The 15,861-nt window shown below is 38.3% G+C and overlaps 1 protein-coding gene across 2 annotated transcripts in view; it reads right to left on the bottom strand.

Moving 5' to 3' along the window:
* Positions 1–230: 230 nt before the first annotated feature.
* Positions 231–15,861, bottom strand: part of NKAIN3 (sodium/potassium transporting ATPase interacting 3) — a gene marked incomplete at both ends in the record, with an annotated part of 372,746 nt that continues 357,115 nt past the window's right edge. Inside the window, 2 exons of one of the 2 annotated variants that reach the window (XM_082752335.1) lie at positions 231–295; positions 4,107–4,190. In XM_082752335.1, coding sequence (XP_082608461.1) covers positions 282–295; positions 4,107–4,190 — 98 coding nt within the window. Of the gene's footprint in view, positions 296–4,035; positions 4,191–15,861 lie in introns of those variants that run through there. The other variant, XM_082752334.1, reaches the window with a different exon arrangement.

The following is a 15,861-nucleotide window of genomic DNA, read 5'->3' as shown; positions in this document are numbered from 1 at the left end:
TGCCTCAACACTAACTGTTGTAAAAATATTAAAATTAAAAAAGAAAAAATTTACAATTTACAAGTGTCCATATAAGTAAATCATTCAAAAATTCCAGATAATCTACAAGGATCTACCAAATAACAATGCTGATAATGACACTGAGCCTGTGGGAAGAACAATCCACATGCCGTGAGAAACGGATGGTGGGTTTCTTCCAGAAGGATGAGTCACAAGGTTGGTCTTTTCTTCTAAAATCTGTTTCTTCAGCTACAACAGCAGAAGTCTTGAGTCAATGCTCATTACTTACTTCGACCTATAAAACAGAATATATGAATTACTTACAAATGAAAACCTGTTCAGTACATCTTATTTGTGAGGTGTACGTTCACAGCAGCTGACAAGTTAGTAACTAATGAACAAGTGGATAAAACACCTCTAGACACTAATTTCCCCAGCTGTAAGACACAGATATAAGGTCAAAAATGAAAAGCTGGTTACAAAGTAGTAGATTTGCATCATGCATACCACAAAAGCAAAAAAAAAAAAAAAAAAAAACAAAACATTTTGGGAAAAATACAAGAGGTGATGAAAAATGCCTGAAGCTCACATAATAATAAATTATTTTCAGAATTTTAACAGTGTAAGATGTATATTCACCAGGTTATAGAATTCTCATCTGATTACAAATGTACATTTCAGCTGGACTCACACATTTACAGTCTTCATCATAGTCACCTGCCTGCTGAATCTATGTATTTTAGTGTCTGCCTGTAAGCTGTGTTCACTTGGATAATTTTGGAAAATCTGTGGTGGCTTTTCATAGTGATTTCATGGTGGCTAGGCTCTCAGGAGAAGATACAAACAGGGCAGGAACACACAGACCCATCATAGAGCGGTAGCCTTTCCATTGGCCATTTCTCAGGCACTGCATCAATCCCACAAGCAGAAGCTAAGAACATCTCTAGAAAAGGTCTGTATTCTTTGGAATTAGGGGTTCAGTGTCTGTCCAGACAAGGCTACCCAAAAGTATAGTAGCAATGAATCAGACCTACTCATCCCAGCAGTAATGGTGGACATGTAAAGCTTAACTTCTGCAGCCAGATAATAACAGCAATAAAAAACCCAAGTGCAAACCAAAATGCAACATTTTTAATTTCTTCAAATCATTAATAATCATAATGAAACAAAACAAAACAATGAAATTAAAATGCAACATTCTGTTTTGTTTTGATTGTGTATCTCCATACTTCTCTATTTTACATGTAGCAGTACGTGGAAGCAATTTTAATTACTACCAGGTGACCTGGCTTTAGATATTGTGCTTGAAACAAATGAAAATACAACAGTCTTCTTTAAAGCCCATGTGTTTCAGTCCCAAGAACATGACAATCTTTTTCCACTCCCTCTGTTGTCCCTCCCGCCACATTTTAATTGAAACTGCATGGTTCAGGGCAAAGATTCTCCTTCTGCTAGTCCAATGGCCTAACGGAGTTATAGGCAGAACTGACAGCAGACATGCTATGGTTGTTCATATTTGTGTTTAAAAACATTCCCTGTGAGCACAGATTCAAATTTAATCTACATGTATACTCAGAGACGAAAAGGAAAATGACTCTTAGACTTGTTAATGATTAGCAATTATTGTAGCACCAAGCAGGTATCATACTGAGTAGTATGGGCACTCAATAAAAACAGAGAATGTCTTCTACATACATTCAATGAGGCCACAGAACCTTTTTTTTTTTTTTTTTTTTTTTTCCCAGTGTCTTATTTTTAGTTAATTTATGAATGAAAGAAGGGACATGAAGGGGATGAGAAAGCGGGGTATATAGCCAAGGTATAAAGAGCATCACACTAATCTTTCCCATGAGTAAAATGGTGAAGATAGCAAAAGATCTATAACCTTTATTAAGGCTTTTAATGTATTTAACAGGCATTATTCATGTTCACTTCTCAGTGAATAGAAATGGAGTTTTTCACTGGATATCAGCAGTCACATTTCTTAGGGATACTATGGATTTTCAGACTACATATAACTGATATTGATAGCAATTAACTTCTTAAAAGAAGTCAGGAAGGCTGATGTGCTGCAGACAGATAAGCATCTGCAAATTTCTGGCACAATCCTCTGACTGTTCAAATGGTTTCCAGCAATTTAAGTCAGACTTTGATCACTGATATTATTTTTCCTCCTTGCTTGAGTAAAGATGCTTTCTGTAGCTTTCAGTGCCTAAAAACATAACATCAATAAAGAAGAAAATACAATGTAATTTGTTTATTTGTTTTACAGTTTTATACTTCTAGCAGCCATAAAGAAGCCAGATAAGATCCTTCCAACTGTACAAGAATACCTATCCATAGGAAATGGGAAGACGCTATTTATTTTCCAGTATAAAAAGCTCACCAACATCCCCCATATCCTCCAAGCTATTTAACCTAAATCTGCTAACAAAGAACAAATTCTCATATTCTTTTTTTTTTTTTAACATAAATGAACAGATTTTACAGGAATGTATATATAAATATTTCCTGAATATATGTATATATTTTTTTTCTTTTTTCTCCTTTAGTTACACTGAGTTTGCTCAATGACTGTTTTAAAACTAACCTCAACACAGCTTTAGAGATTAAAATTGTTTATGGAGAGGTGTAAATGTTGTAGCTGTGGCTTTCTTCTTCCCAGATACCAATTTCATATTTTCATTCTCAAGCATCATGTTAAGAATGGTCAAACCTCCTTTCTGCCATCATCTTTCCTATATAAAATGCAGTAAAGCCAGCACCTAGAGAAATATTACTGAAAATACATATTCCAACACAGAGAGTATACTTATTATCATGTTAAACTCCTCATTATTTGTTGTTGTTCTTGTTGTTGTTGTTGTCTTAATGTGATATTTCTTCCCATTCTAACATGTACTATCACACTAAAATAGGGCTTTTCTCTTTTCTTGGCTTTCATAATCCTACAATTTTTACTCACTAAATTTGAATAAAATTTTGTTCTTTTTTTTTTTTTTTTTTCCTGCAAACTGAAAGCTGCAGCACTTGTAAAATGTATTTACAAAACATGCAAATATTAGCAAAGTCTCAAGCAGAGTTCAGGTGTCAAGTGCCCACTCAAAGCATTTTGTTAGCAACTGTCTTCTTTAAATTAAAACTCCTAGAACATGTAACCATACATACACCAAGAAAAACCTTCAAACTCATTTTAATTCTCTTAAGTGATAAGTAAAATATAGTAAGTCATTAGATCAAGTTCGGTCAGTTAGCTGCACTTGGGTTTTGTGCTGCATTTAAGATGCACGAAAGGCCCAAAGATAAATTTAAAGACGGAAAGCATCGAGGCAACAACTTACAAATATCTAAGATCTCCAAATGAACATCTGTTTTACCAGTAACACTATGAAATATCTATTTAAATTTATCTTAGCTTCTGACAAAATATATGTACTGCTAACACTATATTTCATATACATGTAAAATGAACAGATTTGTATCCAAATTAATTCATTAGATAGCAGAGAGTACTTCATAGAAAGACTGTGTAAAAACTGTGATTTTCATAACTGATAACAAAGAGATAATGAAGTTTCAATGAAACTCTACAGATAGATTTTAAGCCAACTAGCAGTTTTTCAGCAAACATTTTTTCTTCCAGTATCTTAACTGACAACAGAGATAATGAAGCTTCAATGAAACTCTACAGATTTTAAGCCAACTAGTATTTTTTCAGCAAGCATTTGTTTTCGAGTAGCTAGAAAGTTCTGTTTTTCTATAAATGGGTTAATCCCATTAAGATTTATGAAGCAGGAGCCATAAACTAGCTCTCTTTTTTGCTGAAAAGTCAGCAGGAAACAATTCCATCCTTTACTGCAAGCCTCTCCTTGTGTTAAGCCAAGGCATGTCACAGCAGACATGGTGATATTTACTAATCCTTGTTTTAGCAGATGTGTCATCAATGACAAAGTGTCCTTACTAACATGTTTTATGTGGATTATTTTTTAGTTAAGTTCTAATTGAAGTAAAATTATTAGTAACCTCATGCCAAAATTATTTCAGGAGAAAGTTAGCTTTCAGTCCAGTTAGAAGGATTAATGTGGTCCATAGGACCAGAACCTTACCTACAGGCTTTACAGGCTTTAACTCAACATGCTCCTGGGGGGGCTGTCGGTAGGAGTATGTGTCAAGTCCGCCTATGAAATCAACTGAAAATACAACAGTGCCAGAAATGAACAAATGGAAATGAAAGTATGTCAACTGAAAAATAAGTATGGACAAATTATATTAAAAAAATAGTAAACACATGCACAGGTTTGCATAACAGAAATAAACCAGTAAAAATACTGTGGAAGTGTCTTCCAGAAGGCTCTGTGGTCTGTCATCTACAATGTCCACATAGCACTGTGCCAGGCCAGACAAGGCAGCAGCTGTCTGACCAAACATGCATGCTTCTTTCAGCACACATGCTTATTCACATATCTGAAGAGTACGTAGATAAAAAATACTGTGGAATAATTAGCTTCTTGTTTCAAAAGCAATCTCAGCATAAATTTCATAATTCAGATTCTGCTCCTTCTGAAGTGTTTAGAAATTTAGTGGTGGAAACTATTTAGTTCATGAACCTAATTTCTCCCCAACTTTCATAAACCAATGGACTCATGAAAGTAAGGAAACAAGACAAACCAATGAGCCCACTGAGTTGAGAATAAATAGGTAACAGGTCGATGTGAAGAAGCAGCAGAATCTTCTCTGAATTTGGGGGACAGTAAGTCTTTTCAGAATCCTTCCAATTTCTTTCAACATTTCTGTCAGAAACTATGTGGGGATATCTGCCCTTGATAAGTTTTTGGTTCCCTTTACGGTCATAATGATTTTTAAATTACAATGCTTTAGTCTAAATCTTCTATCTTGTTACTCTTGGTAAGATTTTCAACAGCTTCAAGAAGACACAGTTCCAAGCTACCACAGAAATCTAAAAGCAAGTTTGGGATGAAGATGATTTTTCTGCTGATTTAGGAGGGCTTTTTACAGAAGCAATGTAGAGCTGACAATCACATCACATTAGGATTCTTTGGTCACATGAAAGGCAACTGCCTTTATTTGTTTACACACAAACACATTTATAAATCCTAAACTGAATTTATGTCCTCATCATGTTAATCACTGTATGAGGACCTGTACTGGGTTTATGTGGCAAGGTTTTGGTAGTGGGGGGCTGTAGGAGTGGCCTCTATGAGCAGAGCCCATCAGCTGCCCCATGTCAGATCAGAGCCAGCTCCACAACAGATCTGCTGCTGGCCACAGCTGAGACAGTGAGCGATGTTGGTTGGACCTCTGGGAAAGCAGATTTAAGAAGGGGAAAAGAAAAACAAAAAAACTGGTGTGCAACAGCAGATGGGAGAGTGGTGAGAACCAGCTCTGCAGCTCCCCAGGTCAGTGCAGCAGGAGGGCAGGAGCAGCAGTTCCCCTGTGGCCTGTGGAGAGGCCCCTGGTGGAGCAGGCTGTCCCCCTGCAGCCCATGGGTCCCACATGGAGCAGCCCATGGCCCGTGGAGGAGCCCTCGGTGGAGCAGGTGGATGTCGCCTGGAGGAGGCTGCGGCCCATGGAGAGCCCCCGCAGGAGCAGGCCCTGGGCCGGAGCTGCAGCCCGTGGGGAGGAGCCCACGCAGGAGCAGGGGACCTGGGGGGAGCTGCCCCATAGTACGGAGCCGTGTGGGAGCAGTTCTGGAAGAGCTGCTTCCTGTGGGCAGCCCCCGCAGGCTCAGTTCGGGAAGGACGACATCCACGTGGAGCAGGGGCAGAGAGTGACCATGAAGGAGTGGTGGAGACGAAGCATCAGGGGCAGTCTGCAGCCCCCATTCCCTGTTCCCCTGCACGTCTCGGGGATAGGAAGTGGAAGAGGGCGGCGGGGGGGGGGGGGGGGGGGGGAGGTGGTTTTAGCTTGCTTTTTTCTCACTGTTCTAGCTTGTTAGTAATAGGTAATAAATTAGATTAATCTCCCTATGCTGAGTCAGTTTTGCCTGTAATGATAATTGTTGAGCGATCTCCCTGTCCTTATCTCAACCCTGGAGCCCTTTCTATCATATCTTCTCCCCCTTTCCCTTTGAGGATGATGGGTGAGAAAGCGGTTGTGGTGGAGCTCAGCTGTCTAGTTGAATAAAACCACCATAGCACCTAATATGAAACAGCCCCTTTCCCAGCACTGTGTATGTACAAGGCAAACAGCGAAAGAGTGCTCATTGAGGCTGAGGGGGATGGAGAAATGAGGTTTAGAGACTGAAGGACTGATGAAATGTCCTGCAAAATCTGTGGAAGTGGTGCTGCTGATTTTAATTGCCTCTTCTCTTGATCCCAGAAAAGGAGTAGCTTAGATGAAAACTGAACTTGATGTATTTCAATCATGCAGCATCCCCTCAGCTGCAAGAGTATTTTCTTAAAACTGCTTGAACAGGACATTATGCTCACCAGCTAGCCCAGTCTGAGTGTCAGACCCAACCTATTTTCACCTTCTCCTTATACTGCTTTTCTTTCATGTTGCAGCCCCCCTTCAGAATGGTATAACAAAATAAAACACCAAAAGTCAAAATTGCTCTAAGCACTAATGGGACCAAGAGATACATTTGCAGATATACTCTTGTAAAAACTGATTTATAAAATATCTAGATGTATAATGTAAAACATTACTGGTTCATTTTTGGAAGAAATCATGTCTGTGGTAATAGATTCTTTTTTATTGTTATTTATGTGTGTGGGGGGTTATTTATACACCTTAGTTTTCCCTGCTCTTTGAAGAGGATTTTTTTTTTTCTCTGAGGATATGATAGAGTTAGCAAGTATGCTTTTGAGATAATTCACCACTTCAGAACTACACATCATTCCTCTCAGCAATCACCAACATAATCTGCAACAGTAAGCAGGGAGAGAATTTAAAATAACTAGTTCAACAAGCAGGTCTCTTGGAGAAAGACATGAAGTCGGTATGTATTAATGATTGGCAACATTGATGTGTCTTTGTCTGACAAAGAAAACATATTTAATAGCACCATCAGAAAAGTTTTGAGATGAGCTGTTCAAATCCGTTTAGCTGAGGCTTTCTATTTTGCAATGAAAGACGTATTATATAGTACTAAAGCTGAAGTTTGACTTAAAATTCATGTGAAGATAATTCTTTAAGCAAGAAGCTGCTCTATCATACAAGACAATGGAATGTGCCATTTTCTATTATGCACTCTATTTTACGGTTGATAGCTCTTTAATATGAAGAATCATCATCAGTTATTTGAATTAAGTTACTTTTCATTCTAAAAATTCTCTCTGATTTTACCTGATATTTTCAGCATTTATGTCTAGAAGACTGCCAGGACTAAGACTGCGGAGGACCGTTAAATGGAACTTTACATTGACTGAAATTTTAGGATGCATACATCTAAAGAGATGTATGCATGTTTAATTGGGAAAAAGTAAAGAGCAATAACATCTGTATAGGTTTCCCAAGGGGAAAACATTAGTTTAGGGCTGATATTGAATAACTGATTTTGTTTATTCCTGACTAATGGATTATGGATAATACCTGCCATACAGTTTTAGGATTACAACAATTAACTTCAGAAAGCTGCATAGAACTGGAAGTTCAATGAAAAATAAAATCACTTTCTATACAGTTCTATAGTTCTGTGCTTTATTATTATTATTATTATTTTTTAAAGCAACATGTCATCAGTAGAGATATTCAGTCACTAAACAAGAAACACCCCATGGAGTCCAGTCATTAACTACAGTCATGCAGAGAGAAACTTAAAATCCTAGGGAGAGGATTTTTTAGAACCCCACAGATAATAGCAGGTTACAGCAGAAACTGGTTATTTTATCTGCAGCTGGCTGCAAAACATGATCCATATTCCCAGGGAATTTTTCTCTCCTTGTGTCACCTCAGTTTTGTGGTCATGCTGGATGCTTAATGGCCAGTGTGAAATGTTCTTTTAGAGTTCACTACCTGCTGGGCTTGGAAGTGCAAATTTGTGCTGGCTGCCCACTGTGGGTAGTCCATTAAAATGATGTTCATTCACTCATGGGCCATATCAGAGGAATAGTTGTCATAATCTGTCTGAGTGAGAAAAGTGCAACATGCTGCTAGCTGAAGAAGGTGTATCCACTGTCATCAGTAATTCTGAGGGTTATTCTTTTGTAGAAGGATGACATTTAGGTATGCCTCACTACTATTAATGCAGTGCATTCACCCATATGCCAAAAATTTCCTCTCCTTTTGAAGGTAGCACAGAAGAATCAGACATCTGAAAAAATCCTTTGCCACCCTCTCATCTGTAATTCAGCTTCTCTGGCAGTATCTCACTGACCTGCTAGCAGGCCCTGTGCAAACAGCTGCCAGAGCTTGTCAGCCTATAGGTATATAGGTATACTTATAGGTATATTACTAATTTCTCCTTTCAAAGCTGGCACATCCTAAGTGTGTCTGGAGGAAGGTGCAGGGTATGAACAGAGCAGTGATATGCAGATAGCATAAATCTTAGTAAAAGTTGCAGCTTCTTGTGCTGAAATAGCTTAGATTCTCTTGATGTTTGCCTCTCCATTTTATAAATCAGGATAAGCCCTCAAAATGATGGCTGGAGTGGATAGCACCTTCAGCTGTCCCCTGTTGCAGGTTAGAAGCTACTTGCCTTTGTGCTTTTATGTACAGAATATTTTCTTAATCAATGGGGCTCCAAATACTATTTTGCACTGCATTTTTTCCCACTGCGCTAAGATTTTTTTGAATGGCAATATAGTAATGCAATCACATTCATTAAGAAAAGTATATAGCTGGGGTGGTTATAACCAGTTGAAGTGACAAGTAGTAAGACAAGGAGCCAAAGCCTCTGACAAAGAAGTAAAAATGGGGAATTGATGTTAAGTCAGTGCTACATGCATGAAGTCCAAAATTTAGACTTGCCAATGTTTGCACTTGGAGCATATATAAACTTTCCAGATAAGCATCTGTGGGTTTGGTTTGATTGTTTGTTTTCCCATTAGGTCTCCACTTTTTCATTTTCGTCAAAAGATACACTGTTCTTATATCTGAACTACTCAGATTGATCCAGGTATCTGTTGGGAGCCAATACTATCAGACTTCATATTACATCTGAGTAGCTGAGCCTCTAGTCATATGGCAGAAGAATCACACATTGCTTTGCAGGATACCTGGAATAGCTTCTTATTTATGGAGAGGTCTAAATGAGGGAAAACATGTACAAGACAATTAAGAAAGGAAGAAAAAGACACATCAGTAATAATGTGCCACTGCGATTGTTTTTCTGTCTCTATGAAGTATTAGAAGATAGTAATAAGATGAAGACAGGAAGAAGTGGTAGCAAACTACTGAGAAACAACTTCTTGCATAAACTTTTATAACCAGAAGCTGGAAGGGGAATATTTCATGGTTCCACTCTAATTATTATGATTTGGCACCAAATTTTCCTTTTAGTCTTTACCTTTTAAAACTGCCCCACATTTTAAAATGTGAGCCCTACTCTGATCACCACACTTCTCTGCAGGACTGCACTGAAGGAAACACTCTCTCACAAGCTGCCTTAAACTGGTATGGAAATCTTAACTATGGTCTCTGCTACTGAACTCTCTTCTAATTTTATTAGTGTTTTGACAACCAAGATATTCATATCAGATGTTCAGATTTTTTATTCTCTAAGGATGCAGCTGCCCAATAAGATGAAAGAAGTCTGAAGAACATCAAAGATGTTACGAGGTGAAGGTGGCTCAAACCTTCTCATCCCAGTTTCCCCAGTCCTTCTGAATCAGAAATCTTTCCAAAACATTTTCCATGCCATGTCTTTGGCAGATATTTAATCCCACTATTGAAGTTAAAAGGCAGGCTGGCTGCCTGGTTACATGTATTTTCTTAAAGGAAATATTTATCAATCACTTTCAGGTCATTAAGGACTCATGCCCATTACAGGGTAAAAGTTCCTGGTAGAATATGGTCATCACCCATAAGGTCTATAGAAAAAAATACTTATCTTGAGTACTTAACACTAACATGGAACCAGAAAAAGCAGCAAATATGTAGGGATTCTTTCTTTTAGGCTTAAGCAAACACCATTTTTTCATGATGTGCTATCTGCAAATTCATACTTGAAGCTTGAGTTGTTGAGGACTAGTTTTCCATTTTGGTTTAAAATGTTTTACTGTATTCTTTCTAAATACATATCAAAGCTTCATCTGTTTAGCAAAGCAAATCAGCTTGGGCATCAGACATCCCATACATGTCTGCATGGCTACAGCTTATATTATTCTTCTACCAGGCTGTCCTAATGAAATATTTCTGATGATGCATTTTCTTCCTATATAGGTCACTATTCTGTTCCTCATTTTTCTTAAATTTTGTCTTGATGACTAAAATACTTGACTAATGACTAATGTCTAAATAACTTGTCATTTATTTGTGGAAAAAAATCATATGGAAAATATATCTAAAACCACTTCAAACAAATAAAGCTTCCCCCTCCCTCCCTTCTTCCCCCAAGGTTTGTATTTAAAGGTGTTATTGCTAGTACTAAAATAAGATTGTTTCAAAGAAAGTGAATGGTAGCTTTCTTTCTGCCTATGGCCAAAGAAAGTTACAAATGATTCCTATTTGTAACTTCTTATTCCTTTCAATATGGATGATAATAAACTTGGTACAAGTATTTTCCATATAGAATTTATATGTCATTATAGTCTTTTTCGTACAGTAAGAAAATTAGAAAAATGAAGAATCTTAGCTCACTCGATTTCACTAATTATTAATTTTTTCCTCTGTGGCACCCTTTCTAATTCAATCTCCTTTGAAGCAGAATGCTCTGGGATTTTTATTATTTTTTTTTCAATAGAATGGTTTGAGTTGGAAGGGACCTTAAAGATCATCCAGATCCAAATCCTTGCTATGGGCAGGAACACCTCCCACTAGATCAGGTTGCCCAAAGCCCCATCCAGCCTAGACTTGAACACTTGAACACAACAACTTCTCTGGGTAACCTGTTCCAGTGCCTCACCACCCTCTGAGTGAAGAATTTCTTCCTTATATGTAATCTCTCTTTTTCTTACCATTAATTTTCTTACCATACTGCATTTATACAAATTAAGCTGGTAGAGGAAAATAATCCATGCATAGAAGATGATAAATACCCAGAAACTACACCTACCAATTAAGTTCATATAGTAACAAGACAGAGACAATGCCAATGAGGTTTTGCTATGCATACCCAGTCAGTCCTCTAAACTGGCAGAATAGTCAAGAATAAAGACTTAAATATAGAAGGCTGCTACAACTTCAATCCCATCTCCTAACACACGATCTTCACAATAAATGTGTCCAAGCTGACTTCAGAAGAGATAGAACTCTGAATTTGCTTTTTGAAGATATGCTTTGATCTTTTTTGGTAGTTTGATTCGGGAAGATGTGTTATGTATTAGTGTGGCTTTATATTGCTGCTGAGTTTGGTGCCAGAAACTACACACCTCTTTAAAAAATGTTTAGTACAGATGCTAGGACCAACTGGAATTGATTTATTCCATTTAGAGTTCATTGCTAATTCACAAGTTAGGTGTTTTGTTCCTTTATTGTTAATTTTTCTTTTTTTTTTTCTTTTTTTTTCTTTTTTTTTTTTCTTTTTTTTTTCCCTGTCAGTTGAGTCCCACATGGCTCTATTTCTGGATTTTGTTCTTTGTATACATACCAATTGCTGTTTGCTCCAGTTATTTGTCAGTATGATCCAAATATTTACTTTAAGACAACATCTAACTCTTCCTGATTATTGTATATCTAAGAATATCTCAGCTGCTGTTTCTAACCTTAACTACAAGACACGGACATTTTAGTATGCAAAATTAATGTCCCTTATATAATGTATAACCTGTTCAATTCTACTGAATAATTAAAGATAAACTTCCTAGAGCAAAGTATTTACAAATCAAATAGTTGGCATAAAGCAGTGCTTTTCAAAACACTTGTGACATTTGGAGTTTCTGTATTGGAATTTCTTTTGGATTTCTGTACATAGAAGAAAGTTCATGTCATCTATTCATGACAGAAGAATATTAACATTATTTTAATAATTTAGGTTATGGGACAGGAGGGACCCTTTTAATCATTGAGTGATTCTGGATTTTTATTCCCACTTTTCTAGTGATGGAAGGCTGTTCTTGAACTTTGCTGCTAGCAACCTCTGTGACATAGTATTTGCTTCACATTTTTCTATCTTCACTGCTCTTGTGAAGATTGAGCGGGAGTGAGCTAAGGATGTTCAGGATAGTACACCTGTGTGCAGTTCACAGAACAGGACTCAAGTGAGAGAGGCACCACAAGATGCTGGCACTCTGCTCCTCGAGCCTCGGCTGTGGAGAGGAACAGCAAACCAGGTGGGTCTTAGAGGTGATGGAAAACAGACACTGATAAGGACTGGGGAGGGTGAGCAAAGTTTTCTGCAATTCAAGAAGCCAGAGACCTGGCTGGGACTCAGAAGAGAAGAGTGGTTCTCCAACTGCATGGACACAAAGGGAGGAAATGTTATTAACCTCTCATTTTTATTCTGTAAGATCAAGTAATTTTGAGTTTGCTATTTAATTGTACTAGTTTATAATCTCTCTCTCTCTCTCTCTCTTTTTATTTATTTATTTTTTTTTAAATTTAGTGTTGTTTTCTTTGGGAGTTCTCAATGAAAAGATTTGTACACATCTACTTCAAAGCTCTAGATAACTGCAGTTCTGTCACATTCAGGCCATGTTGCAATTTTTTTTTTTTTTTTTAATGGTGATATTTTCAATATAGGGCTTTAAAATCTGCTTAATGACTCTTCCTGTTAATTTTTTTTGCAGTCACTCAGGAAAGTCTCCCTTTTTCCTGACCCTTCCTTACTGTCTAGTAGCTAACTGCTGTGGTCCAGTTACAGCCTACCATCTTTAAGTTGACAAACTAGGTAATGTGAACTTGACAAACCTGGTGAAATTTATTTCCATTAGTATGAGAGTTCAGGTATGAGGTTTTGTAGCAAAATATTGATCTTGCATTTTCTTCTCCATAGTATCAGGCACACTAACATTGTGTAACTTTGTTTTACGTTTCAGATTGTACTGGGTTTATGTGACAAGGTTTTGTTAGGGAAGGGCTTCAGGAGTGGCCTCTGTCAGCAGAGCCCAGCAGCCACCCCGTATCAGATCAGAGCCAGCTCCAGACAGCTCCAAAAGGGATCTGCTCCTGGCCAGAGCCGAGCCAGGGAGTGATGCTCGTTTGCCCTCTGGGAGAGCAGATTGAAGGAAGGAGAAAAAAACTGCTGCACAACAGCAGCTGGGAGATTGAGGAGTGAGAAGCAGCCCTGCAGCCCCCCCAGGTCAGTGCACCAGGAGGACAGGAGGTGCTCCAGGCAGGGAGCAGCAGTTCCCCTGCAGCCTGTGGAGAGGCTCCTCATGGAGCAGGCTGTCCCCCTGCAGCCCATGGGTCCCACATGGAGCAGATCTCCATGCTGCAGCCCGTGGAGGAGCCCCCAGTGGAGCTGGGTCTGGGGGGACCTGCTGCCCTTGAGAGAAGAAGAGGGGGAGTGAGAGAGCGGTTATAGTGCAGCAGCCCAGCAGGGTAAAACCACCACACAGATGAAGCAGTTTCCACTTCCGAAAACCTCCTTTTCATTTATCATCCTGCGTTTGACTCCATGAGCATCTCTGAAGCTCTGCATAGAAATCCTGATTTACCAGATGACATTTGCTCCTTATGGTCAGGCACTGTGTAAATTCCCTCCTTTGCAAATTCTGCTCACAGCATAGACATGATCATCATGTGTAGTGATGGTCTGCCTCAGTCCTTGAGGAGGTAGATCCCAACGTCTTCCATGGTTTCAGCATCTTTAAACTCCAAACTACCTTTTTTTCCTCTGCTAAGCAGACAAAATTACCTCCAGCACTGATAGAACGTTCCTTTCCTCATGCTAGCAGAAACTCCCACATTCTCCTTCTTTGACCAACCAGCAGGTAAGCTTGTGGTCCTACTGTGCCTTCTTTGAATTCAGGTCTACAGATCAGAAATAGAACTGGATAAACTCCTGTGATCATTATTTCTTCTTATGACTATGATTATGTCTTCTCCTTTCTATGTTTTATCTCTCTGGATGAGCAGAAACTAGTGACCTCTGGTCTTCCCTTTGTTTTTGCCCTTGGTTTTTCAAGCCAGCAAAATAATCCTTCTCTTGATTTGTGTCAAACCAGCATTCTCCAGTCTCTGTAAATGCATTATTAAGTTCTTTTATGGTGCCCTCGGTCTTCCCTAGAATAAGATCATCCACTATGCTCCATTTTAGAGCTGTTGCAGAAGCACCTGGTAAGTCTTCTACTTAATCACACCCAAGTGCATCAGTGAGCACTGGTTTGTCTCTGTAAGTGCTTTTCTGCAAATGGGCAAACCTACTGTACCTCATACGTTTATTGCTTTTCTCTGGCTCTTTCTTCATCTTCAAGTTGTCTTGCTGATCTCTTATCCTGGCATTTTTCCTGGCATTACCATCGTTCTCACTAATTAAGCTCTTCTCACTCAAGGTAGCTCTTCAAAAATACCCAATATATATGATTACATTCTCAGCTATGAAAATAGACCTAAGAATATAGAGCAGTAAAAACCTGGAGCTTACGATGGCCAGTGGATGATGGACACTTCTTATGATGGAGTGGAAAAAAATAAATGTCCTTTGTGTCAGAAAACATGATGGCTAGGAAAATGGTTTTCTCATTGTTAGAAAGTTTGTATCATTTCATATTAGGAGAAAGATGAATGTGCAAAAGGGGAATAGAGTATGTAGCAGGATTAATACTCATTTTGAAGCCATCAGTGAATCAATCTGTTAATGATAAAGAAAGATAATTCAATACTGACTTCATCAATAAAAAATTCTCTTCCTGAGGAAAGATGAAGTAAAAAATACATTTTTATGAAAGCCTTGTGAGTCTTGAATTACAATCGTACAAAATAGCACATTGTCCTGATTAATTGTAATGATTATGAAGGAAAAGAAAATGTGCAGAAATCAATGCCAAGGAATAAGAGTCATCTTATAAATGGTGAGAGTAACACAGCATTATTTGGTTTTGCTTCACCTAAACTGTAATATTGAGAAAAACACAGATGTACTGAGATTAAATTTCAGCTAACAAAATGAACTGTATTGAAACAGTCAATATTTACTGTTTCAAGACAAAAGAATGTAAAATGAAGTTTGAATTGAGTCCAGCTATGTCCTAAATCACAGAGGATTCATAAGAAAAGTCTTGTTATGATAAAGAGCTAATAAAACACATAACCAACACAGATTAACTGCAATAAATATAATACAGTCAACAGTAGGCTCAACATGAGGCAGCAGTGTGCCCTGGCAGACAAGAAGGCAAACCACATTTTGGGGTGTATTAAACACAGCACAGCCAGCCAGTCAAAAGAGGTGATTCTGGTAAGATATTTAGCATTTGTGCTGCATCACCTTGAGTATTGTGTGCAGTTCTGGGCTCTGCAATATAAAAAGGATGTTTTTATACATCCTTCCAAGGATGTATATAGGATGTATACAGGTTGTATACAAAGATGTATTTATACATCCTTTCAAGGAATCCCTTTCAAGGGATTCAGGGACACTTGAATGTGTCCAGAGGAAGGCAACAAAGCTGATGAAAGGGCTTGAAGGGATGCCCCATACGGAGAAGATGAGGATCTTTGGGTCATCTAGTCTGGAAAAAAAGGCTAAGAGGGGACCTCACACCTCACACCTCTTAGAGAGGGGACCTCTGCACCTTCCTGAGGAGGGGAAGCAGAGAAAGGTGCTGGCCTCTGCTCCCTGGGAACCAATGACAGGAC

The sequence above is a fragment of the Aythya marila genome (genome assembly GCF_965140915.1).
Source record: "Aythya marila genome assembly, chromosome: 2".
Lineage (NCBI taxonomy): Eukaryota > Metazoa > Chordata > Aves > Anseriformes > Anatidae > Aythya > Aythya marila.
Note: the sequence above shows the minus strand (reverse complement) of the source record. Positions and strands in the feature narration are given on the sequence as shown.